The following is a 22,534-nucleotide window of genomic DNA, read 5'->3' as shown; positions in this document are numbered from 1 at the left end:
TTTCTGCATAGCTCTGCGTAGCTGAACGTTCTTTGCATAGCTGACTCTCTTTCTTTTGGACTATGTTACTTTGGACTTTGTTTCTTTGTTATTTTGTTACTTTTGCTTAATAAGGGTCCGTTTTTGTTCTTCTGTTATGTCTCGCATCGGGACGATGCTTTTTGGGAAGGGGCATCGACACGTTTACTTGTTTGTCTTCTTCGGGTGATCACTTTTCACCGTCTAACAAATGTTATCGCTCAGTGCTGGACGCACCCGCATGTATCGGAAGTTTCTCGATTGTTATCGATGTTTCTACCCGTTGTCTGTTGTTTCCCAAGCTTGTGTTCTCTGAATGCATGTGCGACGAGCATTGTGTAAAGTTTTCTAGAAGACACGCGGGCACCTGCGATTACTCTGGAACCTTCGACGACTGATGTATAAAAGCCGACGCGCTTGATCCGCTATTCAGATTTTCGCCGATCGCCCACTGTGTTCGTCGCTATAATATTCAATTCAATTTTCAATTCAATTCAATTCATTTCAGTTTATTTTTCATTTATAATAATTTGTACAAAGGAACTGTTGGGCCTGTAGCCAATGGCTAGTGTAGGCCCATAGTCATATTTGTAATAGCAGCTACAATGTCATGCACTTATCTAGTTTTTTAATGATACAACCTAATACAGTTAGGTGGATACATACAATCAAAAACATTACAAAAGAAAAACAGTGCATATCAATCAATGGTAATAAAACAGAACTGTCAGGAGAATACATGCACATACACAATGAAAAAACCGAGATAGCATATTATACGTAGAAGTGACACATTTGCAAGGGTCTGTGTTGAAGTGTTTAGGCTTTCTGAATAGATCCGACACAGTATGAAACAGGTGGAGAACCAGACTGACAAAAAATCACGTACTTTTTGATAGGTATAGCTTTTTAACAGCAGACACGAAATTGTTGGCCATTTTTACCTCAAAAGGTACTGTATTCCAAATTTTAGCACCATGAAACTCAAGTAGTCGTTGGCCATACGTGTTACGAGTGATTGGTAGGTTAAAATTTATATTTGTTGCACCCCTTGTATTGCGACTAGGTGTAACAAACAGGCTTGGTGATAATGAGTGATTCCCATGTAAGATATTGTTAATCAAAATGGCAACTTTCATTTCGCATGCCAGAGATAAAGGTAATATACCGAGACGACAGAACAGCATGTCAGTATTATCATGTGGGCTTGTGTATGTCATAATGCGCAAGGCCCTTTTCTGTAACCGAAAAACGGGATCTATGTATGTTTTATATGTGCTTGACCATGATTCAGAACAGTATGTGATGTGACAGTGAAATATGGAAAAGTAAACAACTTTAAGTACGCTAAGGTCAAGATATTCCCTGCATTTTATTAATAAATAGCAAGCCGAAGCTAATTTCGCGCATATACTAGATATATGTGGTCTCCAGTTCAAGTTGCAGTCCAATAATACCCCTAAATATTTTATGTGATCGAGCTGTTCTATTGTTACACCTAGAAGGTGAATTTGCATGCCAATTGTGTCACCCCTGGAATAACGGGAGTTGAATACTATGTATTTTGTCTTATCTCTGTTAAATAGGCTACACTCCTTTGAGTGTAGCCTATTTTTGAGGGCTGAAGTTCGCCCAATAAAACCCTAGTTTCGTCAAACACAGTTTTGATACCTTCTTGACCGTATGCTACGTGACACTATGCGCATTTCGGTCAGCAGTTGCACTGTACTCCGTTCCACACATGATGATGATGATGATGATGATGATGATAATAATAATAATAATAATAATAATATGGATCACCGCTGAACGTCTAAACAAATAATATACGTATGATGTACTGCATGTAAATATGTGTATATCCAGCCTGTCTATAATCATTGCAAGTAGAATAATTTCTTCGTATCACATATTATTTATTACTAATATTTATAAGTCGAAAACTACACTTCATATGTACACGCACGTGATCCATGAGCCAATCACAGCAAAAATGCTTGGCTTTACGTAGATTCCTTGAGTGTGCCTGTTTCTTGAGCTTGGACGGGTCATGAAACGACTACCATGTTGAATTTTGGGAAACATCTCTAATTTTTGTGAAATTGCCAGCCCTCAAAGATCATTTAATTGTTTAATTGTATTAGTCAAACTTGCAGGCATTAAAACTTTCTCAACTCCCCCTCCCCCTTTTTTTATCGCTTCAATAGCAGCTACGTGACCCATTTATCTGGTTTTATTTTGGTCTCCAAGTTCTTACTCACTTTACTTCAATTTTGAAATTACCTGCTTTTTGGCCAATACCCCCGTAGTGGGTAATTGCCATTGCTTGGGAACAAGAACAAGGGCTACGGTGAGTTGAACATTTTTGGGGATAGCAACCAGTCGTACAATGCCATAGGTACTGCTATAGTTCAGCAACGTGCGTACGTCTTGAAACCCATAATTGTCACGGGTTCAAGGTTCGTGTCAAATGTGCAGTTCAAATATGTTTTATGACTATGTTATTGCAAAACCAAATTAATCGAGTTTCTAAACTGTGCATGTCTGGTCGGTCCTTTTCGAGCGCTTCTAGGTGATCTATGTATGCAGAAAGTCCGGATCATTGTGCAGAGCTCTAGTGAGCAGGGACGAGCTTTCTTTACAGGGGAGCTATTTCTCAGCTAAATTTTGATGTATTTGACGTGGAAGAAAAAGTAGCAGCCGGCTGTTTATAGAAGCCCGATGAAACGAGATATTAATGCCTATACTTGTATAGGCACAATTACGCATGCATTATGAGATACGAAAAAAAAGGAGAGAATCGGGTTAAACTCATCTATGAGGAGTATCCACATATGCGAATAGCATGCTATTGAGAAGAGGAATTCACATAAATTTCATAGGATAATGGCTTAATGTCCTTCCCCGAAGCCAGCCACTTTATGGCGGGCGAGCTTATCTGCCGTTCTCGTTGGCGGATCCCGGTGATGGCGAAGCCTAAAATCATGTTCCACACAGGGGCTATTTGGTATGCCACTAGGTGTACGCCTGTGAGAAGACTGTTACGTGCACTGGCGCCACACGATATGTACCACTGTGTTTTAGTTTGCATTCAATTTTTTTATCTTGTCGTTACAAGCATTGTGCGTTATTATTGTTAAAACACTAAAAACTATAATGCCCGCATAACCGTTCGACAACAGGTACATTATCTATATAACCGTTCCCTACAAATCGTGGATTCTTCGCATTACTTAGGCGTCAACTACGGTTGAGTCTGCCATTTTTTAAAAATTGAAGTGCAGTATAAATCAGCTTCAATAGAACTTACTGTTGACCTATAGTAAGTTCTTACTGAGTGACATAGTTGCCGGGTCGCTGTGCGCGCTTCTTTTACCTTTGTGTGTGTGTGCTTTTTGCGGCAGTTATGTCAGTCACCTGTGAAAGAGGTTAGGCCCACATTTTAGAGCTCACTGTTTTCGTGATCGGCCCACAGAAACGCTTAGATAAGTAGCCGGTAAGAAAGCCGGTCCGACCATGCCAAGAATGTTATTCGGGTTAAACAATCCAAGTGAGCGTAGCCGATTTGGCGCTTGTCGCTGTTCATCGCTGCCAGCTGGAGCATGAGTCGCCGGAAAATTACTATTCGTTTGATGTCTTCTATTCTCATTTCGCTAGAACAAGAGCAACGCGATATCGAACGCATTTTCGAGAACTGCGTAGTTCTGGATAGAAAGCAATTGCCGCGACCCCCGATTCATAACACGCGCCGCGCTGCCGCCCTTGTATCCAGCGAGAAAAAATTGCAAGAACCTCTCAAAGGCCGCCGCCTGGGCTGTCGACTGGACGCGCTCCTTCCTAATTTCTTTGTTCGTTTCCGAGTTCTTGCAGCGGAACTCCACACCGTTCGATTCGCCGATGCGAGGCAGATATATATATCCTTCTGAATTTTGCAGGAAAAAGAAGATATCATCAGAGTCGTCTCTGCCTAGTCCTAATTAATGACGTCTCGCTTTCCTGTGTTTGCATCGTGCACGGGCACATAAAGACCAGCGGACGTACGAGTACATAGGAGCTTGCATATACGTAGTTCCGTAGCGCGCTCCCGGATCCCCAGTTCGAAAGTTTAATAAAACATCGGGTGTTCGCTTGCCTCGACAAAGGAGGACTGCGAGTTATACGCTCTCACGAAAACGCGGGGTATGTAATAATACTTGGCATTGCCGTCGAGTTTTCCGTGCTCTTGCTCACACAGGCACAGACACACGGGCGCATTCGGATAACTGTAGTTTTCGTCGAAGCCCTGAGGGCAGGTGAAGATGATTTCTTTCGGTGGGTGGCGGCGGGTGCTAGCGTGGCCTGGATAAGGGGGAGGGGGGCTATGTAAATGATGAGATGAAGTTTGGGTTCTTCCATTTTCTTTACCTTACTGTTTGAGCCGTTTCGTACTTACCGCCTAAAGTTTCAGAGAAGCTCTGATGTTGGCAATTTGCGGGCTACACCCGTAACCTTTGTTCTGGGTCGGCAGGATGGTGCATGTGAGGTGAGGAGGAAAGGAAAGCTTGACATGAGGGAGAGTAAGACCGCTGCATATGCGATATTCTGTGTCGTTTCCCTCTCCGCCCGCTTTCTCTTTCTTTCCTTCTTTTGTTGCTGTCTTTTCAAGTTTATCGACTTGGGAACCCGGACTAAGACAATTCGGAAGAATACCCCACAGGCACGTCTTTCTTGCTTTTTCTTTTGTTCTTTCCTGTCTATAATGAGCATAATGTTTGCGATAGGGCAAGGAAAGGCCAGAATAGATATTGGAAGCCGGGGAAATTATTGGGAAGTCTCGCCTTTCGTTGTTCCGATAATATTTGCCGAGGAGGTGAAGTGAGAAAAGCAACGTGAATCGAAAAAAATGAATAGATAAATATAATAACACTGGTGGAACGACAGGAAAGCGCCCCGTAGCTGGCGATTATAGCTTGAGATATAGTCGGTCGCTGTTTTCGTTCAGGTCCGACAGTGCATGTCTATTTGTCTCTCTATTTCATAACTCTAACGTGCGTACAGATACATCTAGAAACCCAAGTGCCAGCGTATCTAGTCATGTCTGCGTTTGCAGATTCAGTTACATGTATAATATGTATAATTAGTGAAACACTTAGTACTTATGTTCATGTGGCCTTTGTGTGTGGGTGTGTGTTCGTGTGAATTAGATTTCATAGCTTCATACCTTTGTCACAGAGGGCACTGAATTTGGACGTGGCCTATACTTTGAATTGTATTTGTTACTCTAATGTTAGGTTTTGTATTTAGTAAGATATTGTAGCTACATTTGTTTTTAGCTGCGTTAACAGGGTTGGGTTAACGTTAATGACATTATTCTGATGCTATTGCAATTCGAAATTCCTTTTCTACTTGATCGGCAGTCTGAGCGGTGCTCCGTCCGCGTGCACATTATCATGGGGGTTAACTGGTCATGAAAGGTGGATCATAAGAAAGGAATAAGATTGAGCAAAAGGCATCCTTACATTAAACCGGCTGAGGTCTCGTTTGTCATTGAACAAGCGCTTGATTCGTGATGTGTAGTTTTTATCCTTTTGTTTTTGTATCTATCCACTCCACAACACATGGCTTGATTCGTGATGAGTAGTTTTTATCCTTTTGCTTTTGTTTCTATCCACTCTACATCACCTGGATTCGCATGTGTTGCATGCGAATCCAGAGCCACTCTGGAGCAGATATTATGGGAATGCCGAGGGATACATAAAAATAACGAGAACGCGGCCTCTAGCAACAGCGTTCGCACGCGCTGGGAAGCCGCGCGGCTCAGCCCCGCCCTCGAGGATCAACTATGGGCCGTCCAGCGGACCGAGGATGCCGCCAGGACCCACGAACTCCTGGCCATCACCTAGGCGGGGCCTTTGGCCCTCCCCACCAGCTCGCAGGACACGAAATAAAGTTATTTCCTCCTCCTCCTCCTATCCACTCCGGCATGGGACCTAAGGGGGACTGCAGTGTGCATAAACTAATACCTATAAAACATGTATATTGAGCTGCTCGTGTATGTCGCGAGAACAGATCGCCAGTCGCAATAGTACAGCTGTCTTGATCCTCTCTTAGAAGGGTGTTCTCATAATGATGAATAGTCCGGTTGTTTTGGTTTTGTGACGCCTGCGCAATCCCGCTCACCATTCTTCTCAAAGGATAGGTACCTGCATTTGTATTAGAGCATTTATTGTACCTTATGCTCACTATAGCGTAGATTGTGGCTTGCATTTCAGATGACTGGCGGAGATAGCCTGATGATCGCTGTGCTTGTGCTTGGAGTTATTTGGTAAGCACCTGCACCGGTACCCCGAACCACTGGACATATTCATTGGCTTTAGGTATGAGTTAGAAGAAAGCTGCAGTTGCTTGGACTGTTACTTCTTCCGTTTTTACCCATGAGCGACAAATAGTTTCAGCGCAGTTATATGCGAGGCTGCCCCTTGGAGGAAGCTCCCCAACGTTGAACAAAACTGCCAAGTGCGACTTCTCTCCACGACACAGGTTACAACAACCTGACTGCATTGGGTTGGGGGCCTAGCTGATAGAACTTAAGTGGAGGCTAGGTGCGCGATGGTGGCTCAATCTCACGCGTGCAAGGGAGGAAAGTGGGGAGGTAGCGCACCGTCTTTCATCGCGGGCAAGGGGCAAGGCACCGGATGGGGGGAGATGGGGGAGAGAAGGGACTGCTACGTTCTACTCCGGTGGCCGCTGCACACAGTGCGGCCACGTAGGCCCTATCTTGAAAGCGATCTGCGATGGGGACAGAGTGCGCCGAGTGCGGGTAGCTTCGTTTGCGCTGTGTTCTAACCGCTTAGTTAGCGTTGAAGTGAAAGGCAGCACGAAAGTCAATTCGCTCGTTGCTGCTGCCAGGTTTCCTCGCTCCAGCGTTTTGACAGCGAATATGCGCCGTTATCGAGGGAGATGCGTTCATGTTTGCTTGTGCGCGCGTGGCACCATGCTTGTTAATATATTTAGTACGGTAATGTTTACAAGCTTATACGGCCAATAAAACTTCTTTCGTTACTATGTATAGCCGCCCACTAATTTACTATCACAATCGATGCCTCGCCTTAAGGGCGCAACTGCGACTTTTTTTATGGTTAAATCGGTCATTGTCACCGCAAACATTTGGCGTGTGATGTCCCGCAGGCGTTGCTCTGCCGCCGAGTTGCATAGACATTTACTGCTGTTCAGGAAAACCAACTCGATGAGGTCTGAGTGTAGTGATCGTTGGTCATTGAATATCTTCCGGTCGACTAGTGAGAACTTTATTCAACACTTCCTGACGTATGCACTGCCCACTGCCACTCTCTATATCGTATTTCTTTGATTTTTTTGGTAAGACAGGCTTTTGATGTAGAAACTTGGTGAGTTGAAACAGCTGAGGACGCATGATAATACTAATGATGATTTATGATTCTGAAGCTGTGCTGTGAATTATGCGAAATGCCATAACTAAGGGCTACGGACTTATTTTTACCCCACTTGAATCATTAACCTGCGCCTGAGTTTAAGTACCCAAGTGTTCCGCATTTAACTCTTACACGAATGCTGTTTTCATATCTAGGATAAATCCGGAAATCCCGTGATTTCATTCTCAATGGTGGAATGCCATAACCACCGAGTCACCGCTGCGGGTAGCTGTCGTAGCTGTAGGTGGTGCTCCCTTTAATGAGCCTTGTCTTGGGTCGCTTCCCTGCTTGTAACCATTCACCCTGAAGCTTTTCCATTGAGGTTCCATTCTACGAGTAGATAATCAAAGATAATGCGTTAGTCGCGTCAGAGAACAGAAAACGCAAGAGCATGACTGGAGAGCATACAGCTTCGCTTGGAAACTGAGGGCCACACATTCCCGTCTGCCATGCAAGAAGGTTTCACGATGCAGTGTTGCTGAGCACTTTCTTTCTGCGCGAAATGGATGAATGCTCGATGCCGGTACGCAGCTGAGTCTCTCCTTGGACCCCCTTACACCGCGCAGAATTAGCAAGCCGAAGCGGTCAAAGGTTCTGCAGACAGTGGAATAACTTAGACGCTCGCGCCCGTCCTATATCCGGGATAGCCTCTTTTTCTCTCCTAATTGCATTCTCAGCGCTTTCTTTTTGCTCCTTTGCAGGTCTTACGCGTACGCAAACCTGACCGTTGATGAGGCGACCACGAAACTTGTCGTCCTCGGCTCCGGCTACAAGAAGTACGCTGCCCCATCCCAAGCCGGTGAGCCAGTTCGTGCTCGGCGAGTGCGCGTGTTCGCACTGGTGATTCTGCTCCTTTCTGCTAAGCGTCTCTTTGCTGCTTCTCGTGGCCAGCGTAAAACATGTGTCGGCGCCATTTGGAACTCGCTTGTCGGTTAAGGACACCGTCTTCCCGCCGCGGTTAAGGCCATGCCTTGTGCAATGTTTCTTCCCGCCGTGTTCATTTCTGGTTAGCTTCTCAGCGCACGTTCGAAGCACATATGGCAGCGTGCTGGCAATGCGCACACTCAAACACATATGACCTAAGACATCATGCCTCTTAGATCGAACAACTGCAAAAAACGCATAGCGTTTTGCATTGGCTCCAGTGTGGGTATAATAACTAGCACGTACGCTTAGGATGTTGGTTTCAACTTTATAGGCCAAACCGTGACCTAGCAGTGTCAACCTGCCGAGCTACTTTTCACATAGTTGCTGCCGATGCTTTCGTATGCTCATATTGCGATATATTATAGACTGCGTTTTCTGTTGTGTGCCGCGGAACATCCGTGCGCCTCCTGTGCTCGTCGCGCGCTTGATCTGAGCGTCTGGGGCAACAAAAATCATTGCAACAACCTACACATAGTCAAAGATTTCTCTACGATATGTCCCAATGTCAACAAGCACAGGCCAGTTAAACTTTCATAACTAAACTGAGTATTATTTTTTCTTGGTGGGTTGGGGTGAAGTACGCCGGAATACATTAATAGCCGGACCGAAAGCTCTAGTCCGCATCGGCTTTTATAAACAGGAAAAGAGAAAAGTGTATTTAACATAAATCTGAGGCTGCATCCGGAGCTTCCTTCGCCGCACGTTTCATCGATCTGGCGCGTCCGCCGCCAACGAGCATCGTTCATCTTTGACGCGCAATTTCAAAGGCGGCCTTGCGTGCGCTACATTTTTGGCTCGAGTCGACGCGAGGAGAACAGGCATCCGCGACCGCGCGGATACGACGTTCCCTGTTTTATAACATTAAGACCATTCTTTTATGCTTTTCTTAGCTTCCCTCTCACACTCCTTGCAATTCCTGTGCGAAGCTTATGATTTAGTTTCCTCTTAGCATTCAAGGGCTATGCCGCATAAAAGTTGGTCAGATAAAGAGAAAGAAGAAATACTAAGAACCTAAGCGTTACACAAGGTCACGTGCAAGTGCGCTCTCGAGGGAACCCTGTGGATTACGCCGCACAGGCCATCCGCGTATTAACTGTAGCGCTGTTTCTTGGTCACTGAATGGAGATGCGGAATTTAATAAAAGTTCAAAAAAGCGGAAAGTTGACAAAGCAAGCCCCCCAAAAAAAAGCAAGTTGGCTGCGTGCCTTGTTACACGATCGAGCACTTTTTCGGCAGCCCGCGATCACGGGCCCGCGTTTTGTTTCACACCAGACGAAAACGCGGTGTCATCCATACCGATTCCGTGAAGGGAAACGCCGTCCGTGAGAGCATGCGCCAGGACACGCTCCTTTTCTCCTTTCGTTCTGGCGGGTTTTGAGGGGGCGTAACAAATGTGTTTAACAAATCGGTACGTCCCATGCGTCTGCTGTTTCACATAAACACAGGCACCAGAAAATATAGTGCGCACTTCAGGAGTAGAAACCATTAAGTCACCAAGTGCCTTCCTAAAGAGGGTCTTCCGTCGGCACGCTCGCATATGATGTCACCCGGATGTCCAGCGGCAGCACAGCTGAGAGTTGCCAAGAGTGATGTTGCTTCGTCATGAGACGAAACATTTATTCTTCGAACAAGTTCATTAGTATATTTATGACGGCTTCACCGGTTCCCCGCTGAGGATGGGAAGGCCGCCGGGAGCACTCCTTGTTATGCAGATAACTAAGCTGAACAGCACGTGGGTTTGCATTTGGCGCCATTAATGTTACACATAAACGTTCCTTTTCTTTTGCGTTCGGATGTGTATTTCGCATCAGTGGAAAGACGGGTGTCTGCATGCAGCAACATTGTGTGGTACCCTCGTTACAGAGTAGAAGAATCATTTACATGCAATGCACTGTAAACTAGGACAATAATGTGACCAACAAAAAAAATAAGAAAGAGGATGCTACTTCAGTGTTCTCAGCAGTCTATTCATAGTAAAAGTAAGCACGCTAATGGATGGCTGTCACTTTCCAGGCGCTTTAGCTGCGAGAGCAGGCTGAAGCCATGTCAGTGTTATACAGGCGTGTAGAAATGTGGTAGCGCCACCAACCAGAAGCCACTTGCTGTAAGGCTGGGCCCATTGTGCACTTACCAGAGGGTAAAACGTTAAAGCTCTTTACATTCAGGTGTATCGTTTAACAGTGCACCGCAATGTACATAGTGTTCCTACTGATGCACCCTAGCGGAAGCAACAACCCCGACGGTACTTGGTGGCAATAGTCGCAAAGAACGTGCTGATACTCAATATAGTGTACCGATTCTCTATCCTGGCTAGAGACAGACTTGCGCAGGCTACAGAAAAAATGTAACCGAATGCAACTACAATTACTTGAATCAAAAACGTAATTGATTACAGTTTGCAATTACGGCTAAACTAAAGTAATTAAGGAAATACTTACTAGTAATCGATTATTTCTACTTTACTTTCCTCTGAGCCTTTATTAACATTGCACATATAAAGTAAACCAAACGGGCTGGCCTGGTACTTTCAATGCATCCTCTGTGACGCTTCACGCATTGCTTATATTCGGTAACCATTGCTTCTCAAAAACTTTCGTCGGTAATTTTCCCTCGTTTTCGTTTGTGAAGACATCAGCAGCGACACTGAAAACTCTCTCGATGTGCGCGATGGGGAGTACCGCGGTGTTGCACCGTGTGGACATCTAGCGCTCAAGATTGTCGTTTCTCAGCATCTGAGTCCTCTGTCAGGTGCAATTAAAAAACGCTTCATCGTTGCGGGCACTTGGAGACGACGCTTGCGTTTGGGCGAATTAAAACCTGAAAAAAAAAAAGATTTCCTGGCATTAACGTTTTATGTGGCCGTTGCTATTGAGACATACCAGCGCCAGTTCCATTCGACGTCCAACATCCGATGGAGCGTTAAGATAAGAAAGCGAATACTGAGCTTCGGTGTCTGCTTGTCTGAACATGGCGCATCCGCGAGATTCCTGTGCGGCGCAATCTCGGACCTTATACCATAGTTCCCGCCAAAATCAGTTTCTTAAAGGGACACTAAAGTGAAAAATGATCTCTTCTGCATCAGTAAATTACCCTTCTACAACACCAAAAACACCACTCTTACAACGATAACACGTTTGGTAAGCTAGAAAAAGCGCAAGAACGAAATACGGGTGGCGGCGCCTACTTAAGTTCCCGCCCCTGGGGGCTCTGGCGTCTTGGATTTTGAGGCATATTCTAGGGCCTACTGATTATATACAGCGGTACAGATTGACTACATTGTGTTCTAAAGGAACCAGATATTAAACATGGCAAGTTTCGGGAACCTTTATTCAGCCAACGTGGCCCAAATGCGAAAACATACTTTGGAATCCCTGACGTCACGCTGACGTACCGGCGCTGTGGTTATGGCGCGAAATTCAAATACTGATACTTGGCCCTTCATTTTCTCATCTAATGATGAAACTATTTTTTGAAATGACTGTCTGCAAGGTTCTCAAACAATGCTTCATTAGTCTAAACTGATTTATTGTTTCGCTTTAGTGTCCCTTTAAAACTGCATCGCCTGTTGCAGCTTGCCTCGTCAAAGAAGTGACTGGTTACATTAATTAGTTTCTGATGGAAAAGTAATTGAATTACAGTGAGCGTTAGCAAGTAAACCAAGTAGTCGTCAAATTACAAAACTTCCAATAAATGTAATTGATTACAAGCATTTAACTATATGTAATCCGTTACGTACAAGACTGACAAAGGCTGACGTTTGGGTTAACCTGTTTTTAGTGTTTAAGGTTACAAGCCGATACTAAATTTTGCAGTCGAGAGATTAAAATGTGCCTTTCTGTACTTAACGTGCTTTCTCTTATCTCTCCATCCTAAGGTGAACCAGCGCAAGTTTACGTCGACATGAATTTAATGAACGTGGACCCACTCTCCGGTGCGGAAAGCGTAAGCAGCGACGCGCTTTCTGTATTATTTTAAAGCGAAGCTTTCTTTCCCTCATCCTTCTACTTTTGCACTGATGCTGCTACTGTTGCTGTCTTGCATGCCGCATCGGGGAGTGATTTGTATATCGCGTATGTACAGGCAGGAACGCGGCAGAGTGGAAATGGCTATGTGAGAAACTCGTTTTGGATCTTTCCATCGGGTCCCCATAATGCCCTCCGGAGCTCCCTGGGCGTCGCCACAATACCCTGTCGACTGCTATAATTATTCTTGACCCCACCCCCCTCCTCCCCCCGCAAAAGCTCTGCAGAAGCTGCAGCAGTCCAGAGGGGAGGAAAGTAGAACGGCAGTGATGAGTTAGAGAGCGGAGGCAGTGAAGGGGTAGGACTGACGCAGTCACGAAACGAGTGCATAACAACCTTGCCACTTCACGCTCGTGGCAGCTCGCATAGATGGGAGGAGTGCGGGAGAGGGACAATGTGACGTAAGAAACAGCGTCTGCGGAAAAGCTGGACAAATTTAAATCCAAGGTATGGCGCGGGTATGTTTCTGCTATTTCTGAAATATAGACACCGTGCTAATTTGTCAAACGGGCAATTGACGAATGAAGGGCAGACACTACTAATGTGCTCTAGATCACCGCAGCGTATAGACGGCACTACAGAAGCGGCCGCCCATCAAATCAACACTCCTGTACGCGCCGTGATAGAAAGAGGTAGCTTTTTGGCGTAGGCCTTGCTCGAGGTCGGGCGTTCGATCACGACACCGGCAGCTGCATTTCGACGGGTGCGAACTGCAAAAACGCTCCTGTACTTAGAGTTGGGTGCACGTTAAAGAACCACAGGTGGTCAAAATTAATTTGGAGTCCCCCGCTACGGTGTGCCTGATAACCAGATTGTGGTTCTGGCACGTAAAGCACCATAATTTAATTCATTTCGCCCACGATGTGATGCGACGTGTGAGGCAATGGAAGTGCTAACTTCCTCGCAAGCCAGGAACAGTAGCGCCCAACTCCTCAAGCAAACACCTGTCGGTGTGCGTTCTATGTACTACGTAGACAAGCACAAGTGGTGCACGCAAGGTAACATTTAACATCTACTCACCACTATCGTATTGCGCTAAACGCTGAAGAACTTCACCATTCGTCGTAAGCATCACCGCCAATTGTCGTCAATAAGCGTAAACATCGCAGAAAGCTTTGCTTACGTCGATTCCCGCAGCTGCAGTGCTTAGGATCCACATAATTTATTTCTTACTCAAACCGCAAAATGTGTGATGGCATCGCAGTGAAGAAATTTTTGATGGAAGTCTGCGATGGGTGTAAGACGCAAGTATTAAACCAATTAGGCAAGTGCGCGAACAAACTGCTTTGAAACTCGATAGAAGCTCGCCTATAGAAAAAGTGAAAACAAGTGTCAGCCGATGCTCCAAAATGAAATCGTGAAATCTCAGGGCCATATCACTCTAATTCGACATAGCATACATTAATTCATCAGTATTCCTTGTGGCAAGACAGTTTTATTCGTCATCCAGACATCATGCGCACGGCATTTCTAATGTGGCTGATTTCGGGTAGGAATAAATTGTCTTATCAAGTAATGAAGCTGGAAGCGCGAGACTGGTTGTCGCAATTAATGTTTATTCATAAGGTGATACGTTTACGTTTTCGAGTTAGCTAGCGCAGGGCTTCTTTCGTATACGACATAGTTATTCTAGCCGAGGATAAGAGCTATGTCATGTCGACAACTGCGAAGCGACCGTTAATTCGCGATGCCTAGCCCCTGCCGAAAGTAAACAATGCGTGGAAGATTAAAATACTCTTGCTAATTCGAGTACGGTGAAGCGCGAAAAACGGAACAAAGTAAGGTGAGACAGACGGGACAAGCGCTACAGGACGAGCGAGCTCTTGTCCCGTCTTTCGCGCTTCACCATGTACAAATATGCCTCATCAACTGGCCCAAAATTCTGCTCTTCTGTGCTCCTGCTAATGACACGAATTAAGAGATCATCTATCGTGGACGTACAGTCACCGTCACACTTAAAGCGCTTTAAGGGCCGTTTCGCTTCTCCCGAGTGCGCTGGAGATTTCTGGTTGGTGTGCCTTGAATGGTGCTAGCTTAATGCACCTTCATTCCAAAGAATTCGATGGTTGCGCCTTAAATTGGGCTTTGCTAAAGGTAGTTAAGCCGCTAACGATGATCTTCATTGCTCGGATTAGCGCTGTCGGTGGCTGCACTTCTTCAGGAAGGCTCTGGCGCTGCCTGGCCGCAGCGATACAAATACACTAATTTCTCTAATGCCGAAGCCCTTGGTGATGTACGAAGCTCTGTCTGGGTTGGTCTAGTCCCGTTTATCAAGGTGCAAATAACAATGATCACTAAAAAAATAGAGTTTTGCCGATTTACCTTTCTTGTGAATTAGTTCTTAACCTTCCTCTCAGGCTTTTAGAAAGTTTTCTTTTAACATCTTTTAATGATAGCACAGTTTCTAACTCATTCTGCAAAAAAAAAGAAAAAAAAAACTGAACATGGCTTTCAGTAACTCAGCCAGTCACTCAATCAGCAGAAGAGTCACAAGACCGTTCTCACTCGTGAGGCTACACAGAGTCATCGAAAAAGTTGTTAATAAAGGTGTCGCAAGCGATGGCGAAATCCCTGACGGTGGGAGTAAAAACGACATGTCTGGTCTGCATCACGAAGCTTCGAGAAAACTGGCTATTGCGAACCATATGTCCCTGATAAAGGCAACGGCAGGAAACCTTGTCGCAGTTTGTTTTTAATAGTTGTGTTGGAGATGAAGATGAATGGGGAAGCCGAAAAGTTTCTTCGGGGATCATAGTTACTGTGAGCAGCGAGTGTGAGGTGGATGTGCAAGACACGGTTGTTTCGTTGGCGCTACGACATCAAGAGCAGCAGCAAGAAAAATCGGACATCCCACAAGACACACCGACTGCAATATCAGACAGGATCATGGCAAGGTGCTGGCTATATTACTTCTCGTAGGAAGGCACGTAACCTCTTTAGACGACTGGAGGAAAGGAAATGCGTCAGTTCTTTTCGCATTACACGTTTGGCGCAGCAAGTGAGGTTCTTTCTTGAAGAGAAGCGGTGATTGTAACATTAGCAAGAATCCCTTGAATTTCCTTTAGACACCATACAAAGATAACGGTATGGGTCAGTAATGGTTTCTGTCCTTACTCGTAGTGGACAACTTCTGAGAAAACTAAATCGGGACATGGCTCCCCAGTGCTTATTCACACTGTGTCTCACACTGGCACGCTGCCTCTCCCCTGTCAATTACAGAGTTGACTGAAAAATTCTATCGAGGATTGAAATTAACGTTAGAAGGCGTGATCTTTCGAAAGGACCAGAAGCCCTTTGAACGCCGTTTGCTACAACCATAATATGCAAGCGCTGGAAACTGTTCTGGTAGGTATATTTGAAAGAAAAAAAAAGCTACAAGGCTTGCACGTTGAGAATGCATCTCGGCATCCAAATAATGCGGCAGAGCAACACGATACGATTTTACGCGTGGAAAATTGTGCCTTGGACGACCTGCGAAAAAAACAAAAACAAACAGAAAGACTATTTACCTGGAAGGCATCGGATGCCTGCTGACTTCAGCGAATGCAGAGATCAGAGTGCCAGAGCTAAAATCGCTTAGTGATTATAGACTAGCTCCATTCTTCTTTTTGCATTAGATCGCGCACATCAGTGTTGAAGTTATCTTTAGTATCAGCCATTTGGGATAACGGATGAAAAGAATGAAATATGCATCTGAACTGGACAAATACGTTGCTTGCAAATCCGTTTTGCCAGCTATAACATCACCGCGTTACCAGTAGGCTCATCATATTTCTGCAGTACGTTTTCCCGGATATTATTTATTTATTTGTTCACATTACCTTACAGGCCCATTGAAGGACATTGAGTAAGGGGGCAACAGTAACTACATGACAAAAATACCAAATCGCAACATCGTTATACAATATTAATACGCAATGAATTCAGGTCATCACGGAATGTTTCACGGTTGGAGATGGGTGCAATGTGATCCTGGAGACTTTTCCAATTTGCAATAGCTCTTGGTAGTGGTGATGAGTTAAATGCCTGCGTTTGACCATGAATGTGCATGAAACTAAGTGCGTTGTGAATGCGACGAGATGTGCGCATGAAGCGGCAAACAATGAAAGTTATTACTGTAAATGTACCTGTGAAATAGACATAAAAGAGCAATGACGCGGCGATCTTCTAATGACTGAAATGCAAGCTCTTGTTTTATTCGGGTAATGCTCGAATGATAGTCGTAGATGCCAGAGATGAGTCTGGCTGCCATATTCTGAACGGCTTCCAACATACGGATTAGATAATGTTGATATGGTGACCATTTGAATGAAGCGTATTCTAGTTGTGGGCGAACATAAATAAGATATGCTAGTTTAACTTGCATTTGGAGGCGTTAAGGGACATCTGCCAAGTTCCGCACCGTCTATAGGTTGGCTGAAGATCGTTTTGGAAAGTAAGATGAACATCAAAACATTTAATATTGCGGTAGATGACGCAGTCGTCAGCGAACAACCTAACTGAGGATGAAAGGTTAGCGGGCAAGTCATTACGTCTTATTCCTGCAGTTCAATGAAGAACGTCTCATACAGGGATTTAACTATGATGAAACGGAGCGTCTCATTGCCCGACGTCATTTATTTAGCGTATGCCTAATCGTTATTTTATATTCAGCGCAAGCGTATGTCAGTGTCGACGGATATATTGGCTTTGGGTTCGCTTCGTAGTATGAATTCCCCGATGCTCCGACGAGTGCATACGAATACTTCAGATGGTTACTGCAGCATGAAATGGTCTCAGGCAGACCTCGTGACCTCGGCCCACCGTCCAAAGCGTGAAGACACCATGAATTGTCCAAAGTGGGCTGCCTCATGCAGCAGACATTCCCGACGTGTTGTGGCTCTGCCTGCCAAATAGGTTTAAACGAGATAATATAAGAGATGGCAAGCTTCACACGGATCGAGCAGTAATTTATAGGACGATAAGTTCGCTAAGCCACTACTGCAATTTTTACATGTGGAGGGCCTCCCCGTTTATATATATAAATATACATCTATGCCGCAGGGCAAGCATCTGAAGAAAGAACCCCTCTCGAAGGCGTATGGGGTGTACACTTTACCCGACATATTCTACCTAGCGCAATAAATACGCGAAAAGAAAAATACACAGAAGTGCTTAGACAGTGCAGCAACATACGTCGGCACCACAAACTTTCTTGGCAGGAATTCGGCCTGCTGGCTCTCGTGCGGTTGAGGTGGCGCGACCCGCGGCTCAACCTGACCTTCTTCAGGAAGAACAGCTTTGTGGCGCTGCCCGCATACCTAGAGCACGAGATCTGGACTCCACGGCTGACCTTTCTGGACGTCAGCGAGGTGCGTCTGTTGGCTGCGACAGCTGACGACGCCTCCCGTGTCACTCGCATCTATGAGGACGGCACCATTGCGGACACACGCAGGTGCGATGTCAGCCGGTTTTTTCTTTGTAGGTTGTAATGGATGCATTGGCTCACATGTACCGCCAAGGAGCGATATCTTAAGCAGGAAAGGAAAAAGAAGAGTGTGCCTATTTGGGTGCCGTGCTAAGCTAGGTGGAACGCGGAAGTCACGCGATTATAATTAGTGTTTTCAAGAAACGTACGTCTTAGCAATTCCCGTGCATCTGGGGAAGAGCACACAGGAAGCCAGACATTCAAACCGAGAAATTGGCACGTGGATGAAAACAAGCCATAGACATTCTTTGTTGCTTTAGGCCTTCATGTTTGATTCAGTTATGCGAAAACGATCACGTAAGCTCCCCTTCAACAATATGTACTTTGTTGGTATGGTGAAGAACGGTTCTGCGTTAAAGAAATCGCCCTTTGCCTGATTTTACCAGAATGATGCGAACCGGCCAAAGTCGGTTCCTTGGAAATTGAGTTCGCCGGTTGAAGAAAAGTCCCTCCTCGTTCCGGAATCGAAGCACAACTACCAGGGTGCTTTAGGTAATTATTGCGTGGCGACGCGAATACTGCTTAGGGGACAAATTGAAGTGTCACATTGCTGCAAAATAACCTTGTTAACGAAATTCATCGCAAAGGTAATTTCGGAAGGGTAAAGTTTGCCTCTCAGCTGATTGCAGAACGATTACAACTAGATGATTTTAGCTGAACTTGAAGCTCGATGCGAATTGTCATTTTAAGACTCCTCCGAATTATAAAGTGTGCTGAATACATTGGAGATCTTGCACGACATCTTGCAACTGTTGTCTACATCACAACGTTGTAGCCTCTCTTCTGATCTCAACCCAACAGGTATGTGTTCAGAGTGTCCTGTGCCGTAAACCTGGACCTATACCCTCTGGACACACAGCGTTGTCCGTTCAGAATCAAGTTGCGTGAGTGCATCCTCTTCTTGTTCAATTATATACAAGGCAACGTCGCCTAAACCCTACATGCCACAGGAGTGACATTATACAGTCACTCCATCGCCAGTCTATGACGTTTTGGTCGTTTGGCAGAGTACCAAACCCTCTTGCAAGGCCACGATTGGCGGCCAAGCGCCTTTAGTTATCGAAATTATGTGCCACGTTCAACGTGAAATGTTTGGCCTTCTTTCCCTGTTGCAGTTCTTCCCGTTATGCAAAGAGCTTGCAGTCGGCGTCAAAATTTTACAGGGCGTGGGTTGACAGGAAAAGCTCAATTTTTGCAATGCTGGGCTATGCAGCCTCTAAATAAGTAAACTGGAAATGCGACCACGAGCTACAACTCCGAATTTAAGCCTGCGTGTACAGATCTCATGGAGATTGAGGAGGAGGAATGAACTTTTATTGTACTTCAGCACTTTATGATGACCGGGCCTAAGCCTCCCATGAAGGGACGTCGAGGGCTTGCCTCGCCGCCGCCTCGCGGGCGTGCTGGGTCGCCCAGGTTTGGTCGTCGAGGGCGGAGCTCCGCAGAGCCTCATGCAACCTCGACGAGAGAGTCGTGGTGTTAGTTTGGGTGTACTGTGCTGGGCACTCCCACAGCATATGCGGAAGCGTAGCCGGGTGAATGCCACAGCACCGGCAGTAGGGGTTAGTGTAGACGTCTGGAAATATAAGGTGGAGGCGGGCGGGTGGAGGGTACGGAATTTGAAATTTTTCGCAGATCCCATGTCCTGCAAATTTATGTCTGATGTACTGGCGCACTTCCTCGTTCCTATAGTTCTTTCTAGGCAACTACTATTTGAAAGCAGGAATTACGCTTCAAAGAAAAAGAGTTGTAGAAAATTTTTGTACTGCGCAGACATGTAATATTTCATTTCATTATTTAAGAAACTAGGTGTCTGACACTTTGGCACGCCGTGCCAAAGCTCCACCATCAGCGAGAGGTGAAGCGGGGTACTGTTTATTCACGTACAAATGTAATGTAAAGGTATGAGTCATGCGTATCCACTTGCCAGTGAGCATGAGTGAGAGCAACGATATGGCATGTTCGCGGCACGGTGATAAGCTCCTTAGTCTGTTAGTTCCAATGGCTCGTGCGCTTTCCGCAGAACGCCACACCGAGGCCACGGCACAGCTGCAATGGATCAGCGTGTTCAAGACTGGCGAGCAAGACGTGTTGTGGTTGCGCGGAGCGCGCTTGCTCACCATCACGCTGAGCACGAGTGAACAGACGCTTGAATCAATCGCAGGTGAGAATTACTCTAGTCGCATCGGCAGCCAGAAGTTATGCGACGGAAGCGTACAACTTATGGGAATAGGTTGAGCAGCAGCCAACATCTATTTCCTTGATCTTTGAATGCCGTACCGCTGAGTCAGCACATATGCTCGGTTTTGTTTATGTTTAAACATTCATGCTCGTGACATAGTGCTGCACTTCGAGCTTTGCTTATTTACCGTCTTTGTGAAAAGTTTCGAGGCCACTATGCGATTATAAGATGTCTCGCCGCAACACCTGAAAAAGCTTCCGTTGCACGCCTGGTACTTCGAAGCTCGGCATTAGGCAGAACACTATCCCTCATCACTAGCAGCTTTTTTTAACGATGACATTTCTACAGGAGCTCCAACGCGCTGGTCTTTGCCAGTCCGGTCACATGTCGAGTGGCTTCCAAACTCTTGGGAGGCTGAAAAAGATGCCATCGCACTCGCCATCGAATTCTTTCCAACGCCTAGGCTAGAGGAGCCCACTTAGACCCTGCTGAGAATCACCGCTTTGAGCTCTGACTTAGACTCTTGTGAAAAAGCTGGCGCCAAACTGAAGCGTCCAAGTTCCTGCATTTCAAGTATGGTACAGCATACAGTCACTTATGGTGCAGTGTCAGTTTCAAATAGGGCACACTGCGTGATAAGTAAATATAGAGAGAGGTCCTAGAGCGAATCACTGTATTGGGACCCTTGATGTACCTAATTAGAACACCAGCTGAATAAGGCATGTACAGAATTAGTATAACGAGCGTGAACGGGCAAATTAAGAATTGTAAAGGAAGCATCGGGAGCGAATGCATACTTTACTTGTTGTGCCATGTGTCCTGTAGAATACCGAATAATGCTCTTTTAACTCTGAACTCCTGGCTGTCGGTGTTCGCGCAGGCCCCCAGCGCTGCCTGCTGTTGCAGTTCGCGTTCAGGCGCAACCCGTGGCCACACTTGCTGAGCACGTGGCTCCCGTCGGCCATGCTGGTGCCCGTGGCCTGGGCGCGCCTCTGGTATCCGGGCGGAGGCCTGTACCTACCCTGCGCTGCCTTGGCTGGCCTCACGCTGCACTCCACACAGTTCAAGGCGATGCTTCACGGGCACGACCTGCTCACCGCCATGGACGTCTGGCTCTTGATCTGCCTGGGGTTCGTGCTCGGCGCGTTCTTCGACTTCCTGATCGTCTGCAACGCGGTGTGTGCGCGTTGTTGTTCATGGTGTTGACTGAAACATTTCAGGCTCTATAATTTTATACAGTTGCTTCATTAATGTGTCAGTTAACTTGTGTTTACGTTTCGGTGTGCGTTCAAGCTGGTCAAGCTTATAATGAAGCCGTCTGCAACAGTGCCCCATTGCAGCCGACTATGCACTACTTACATCTGAACTAGGGCATGCTGGAACTTGATGCGGCTCCGTGCTAAAAATGGTGCATGAAATGGGACACGGAAAGACTGACAGAATGTACTGCCGACTGCCAACTTGAATGTTTATTGCGTGACAGTGATACTTAAACTCAGGAAAATGAAAATAGAATAAATGTGCATGCAACAATATTTAAAAAGAGCAAACACATACAAGCAATCATGTAGGCAGGCAAGCAAAGAACAAGGAAAACAAGCAAGGTACATTGGGGGCTAACAATGTTCTCAAGTTGGGCTGCTCGGTATAGAAGTTGGTAAAGAGCGGATATAACGACGTGGCACAGGGCACCAAAAGAACCACACGGGCAGCTGCCTGTCCTAGTGGCTCTGTTCGTGTCCTGCGCCGCGCTGCTAAATCTGGTCTTTTTTTTTTTTTACACGGGGAGTTGCGGTCCTTTTAAGTCTGTCCTGGAAACAGAAAACACAGGGACATCACTCTGTCCTTGTGTACAGTCTGCTTTCTCATGTCAAAATTCTACTTGTTGCTGTCTTCAACGCGTAATTGTGCAACATTTATTGTTAACCCACCACCATTTATTATTGCCTTTTCCTGTTGCTTGCTCCGTGGAGCAGAACCAGCGGGCGTGGAGCGTACAGGAGCTGACCGAGGACAACGCTGCGGATGACTGGAGCCGCACCATCTCCGAGCAGGTATACGTGGCCGACGGCTACCGATTGGCGCACGAGGCCGGCACCCAGACTCCGCCGGATGTGGGGCTGGACAAGGCGCGACACAATCGCCGCGCGTGGCTTGTCTTCGTCATCGGATTCCCGTTCGTCATGGTCTTATATTGGGCCTACTACCTGACCGCTTCACGCTGACACCGCCGTGCTGCGCTAAAGTCCTGAACACTGGCTTGGACGTCGCCTAGTCGCACTTAGCCTTCTGATCAGTCTTTCCGCCTGTAATAATTAGGCGAAAAGTTATTTATTTATTTATTTATTTATTTGTTTGTTTCAATACACCCTCATGGGCTCCAGGTTTCGAGTATTGCGCAAGAAGGTGTTGTGCTTAGAAACATAGAAGCGTTTGTAGTAAGTCGGCGCACTAAAATAAATAAAAGAAATAGAAAGAACAGCAGGTG

The 22,534-nt window shown here is 45.9% G+C and overlaps 1 protein-coding gene across 1 annotated transcript; it reads left to right on the top strand.

The window, feature by feature from the left end:
* Positions 1-2,336: 2,336 nt before the first annotated feature.
* On the top strand, positions 2,337-22,527 carry LOC135903835 (gamma-aminobutyric acid receptor subunit pi-like). Its single transcript, XM_065434245.1, has 9 exons — positions 2,337-2,368; positions 6,270-6,322; positions 8,150-8,247; positions 12,250-12,317; positions 17,599-17,831; positions 18,666-18,748; positions 19,888-20,028; positions 20,927-21,222; positions 22,023-22,527. Exons 2-9 carry the CDS (start codon positions 6,270-6,272, stop codon positions 22,269-22,271), a joined length of 1,221 nt encoding a protein of 406 aa, XP_065290317.1. The 5' UTR covers positions 2,337-2,368; the 3' UTR covers positions 22,272-22,527.
* The last annotated feature ends 7 nt before the right edge of the window (positions 22,528-22,534 follow it).

The sequence above is a fragment of the Dermacentor albipictus genome, chromosome 4 (genome assembly GCF_038994185.2).
Source record: "Dermacentor albipictus isolate Rhodes 1998 colony chromosome 4, USDA_Dalb.pri_finalv2, whole genome shotgun sequence".
Lineage (NCBI taxonomy): Eukaryota > Metazoa > Arthropoda > Arachnida > Ixodida > Ixodidae > Dermacentor > Dermacentor albipictus.
Note: the sequence above shows the minus strand (reverse complement) of the source record. Positions and strands in the feature narration are given on the sequence as shown.

Coding starts and splice junctions, on each gene's coding strand:
- LOC135903835 (XM_065434245.1), top strand. CDS start 6,270: ATGACTGGCGGAGATAGCCTGATGATCGCTGTGCTTGTGCTTGGAGTT. Junction 6,323..8,149: donor CTTGTGCTTGGAGTTATTTG/GTAAGCACCTGC, acceptor GCTCCTTTGCAG/GTCTTACGCGTACGCAAACC. Junction 17,832..18,665: donor ACCATTGCGGACACACGCAG/GTGCGATGTCAG, acceptor TCAACCCAACAG/GTATGTGTTCAGAGTGTCCT.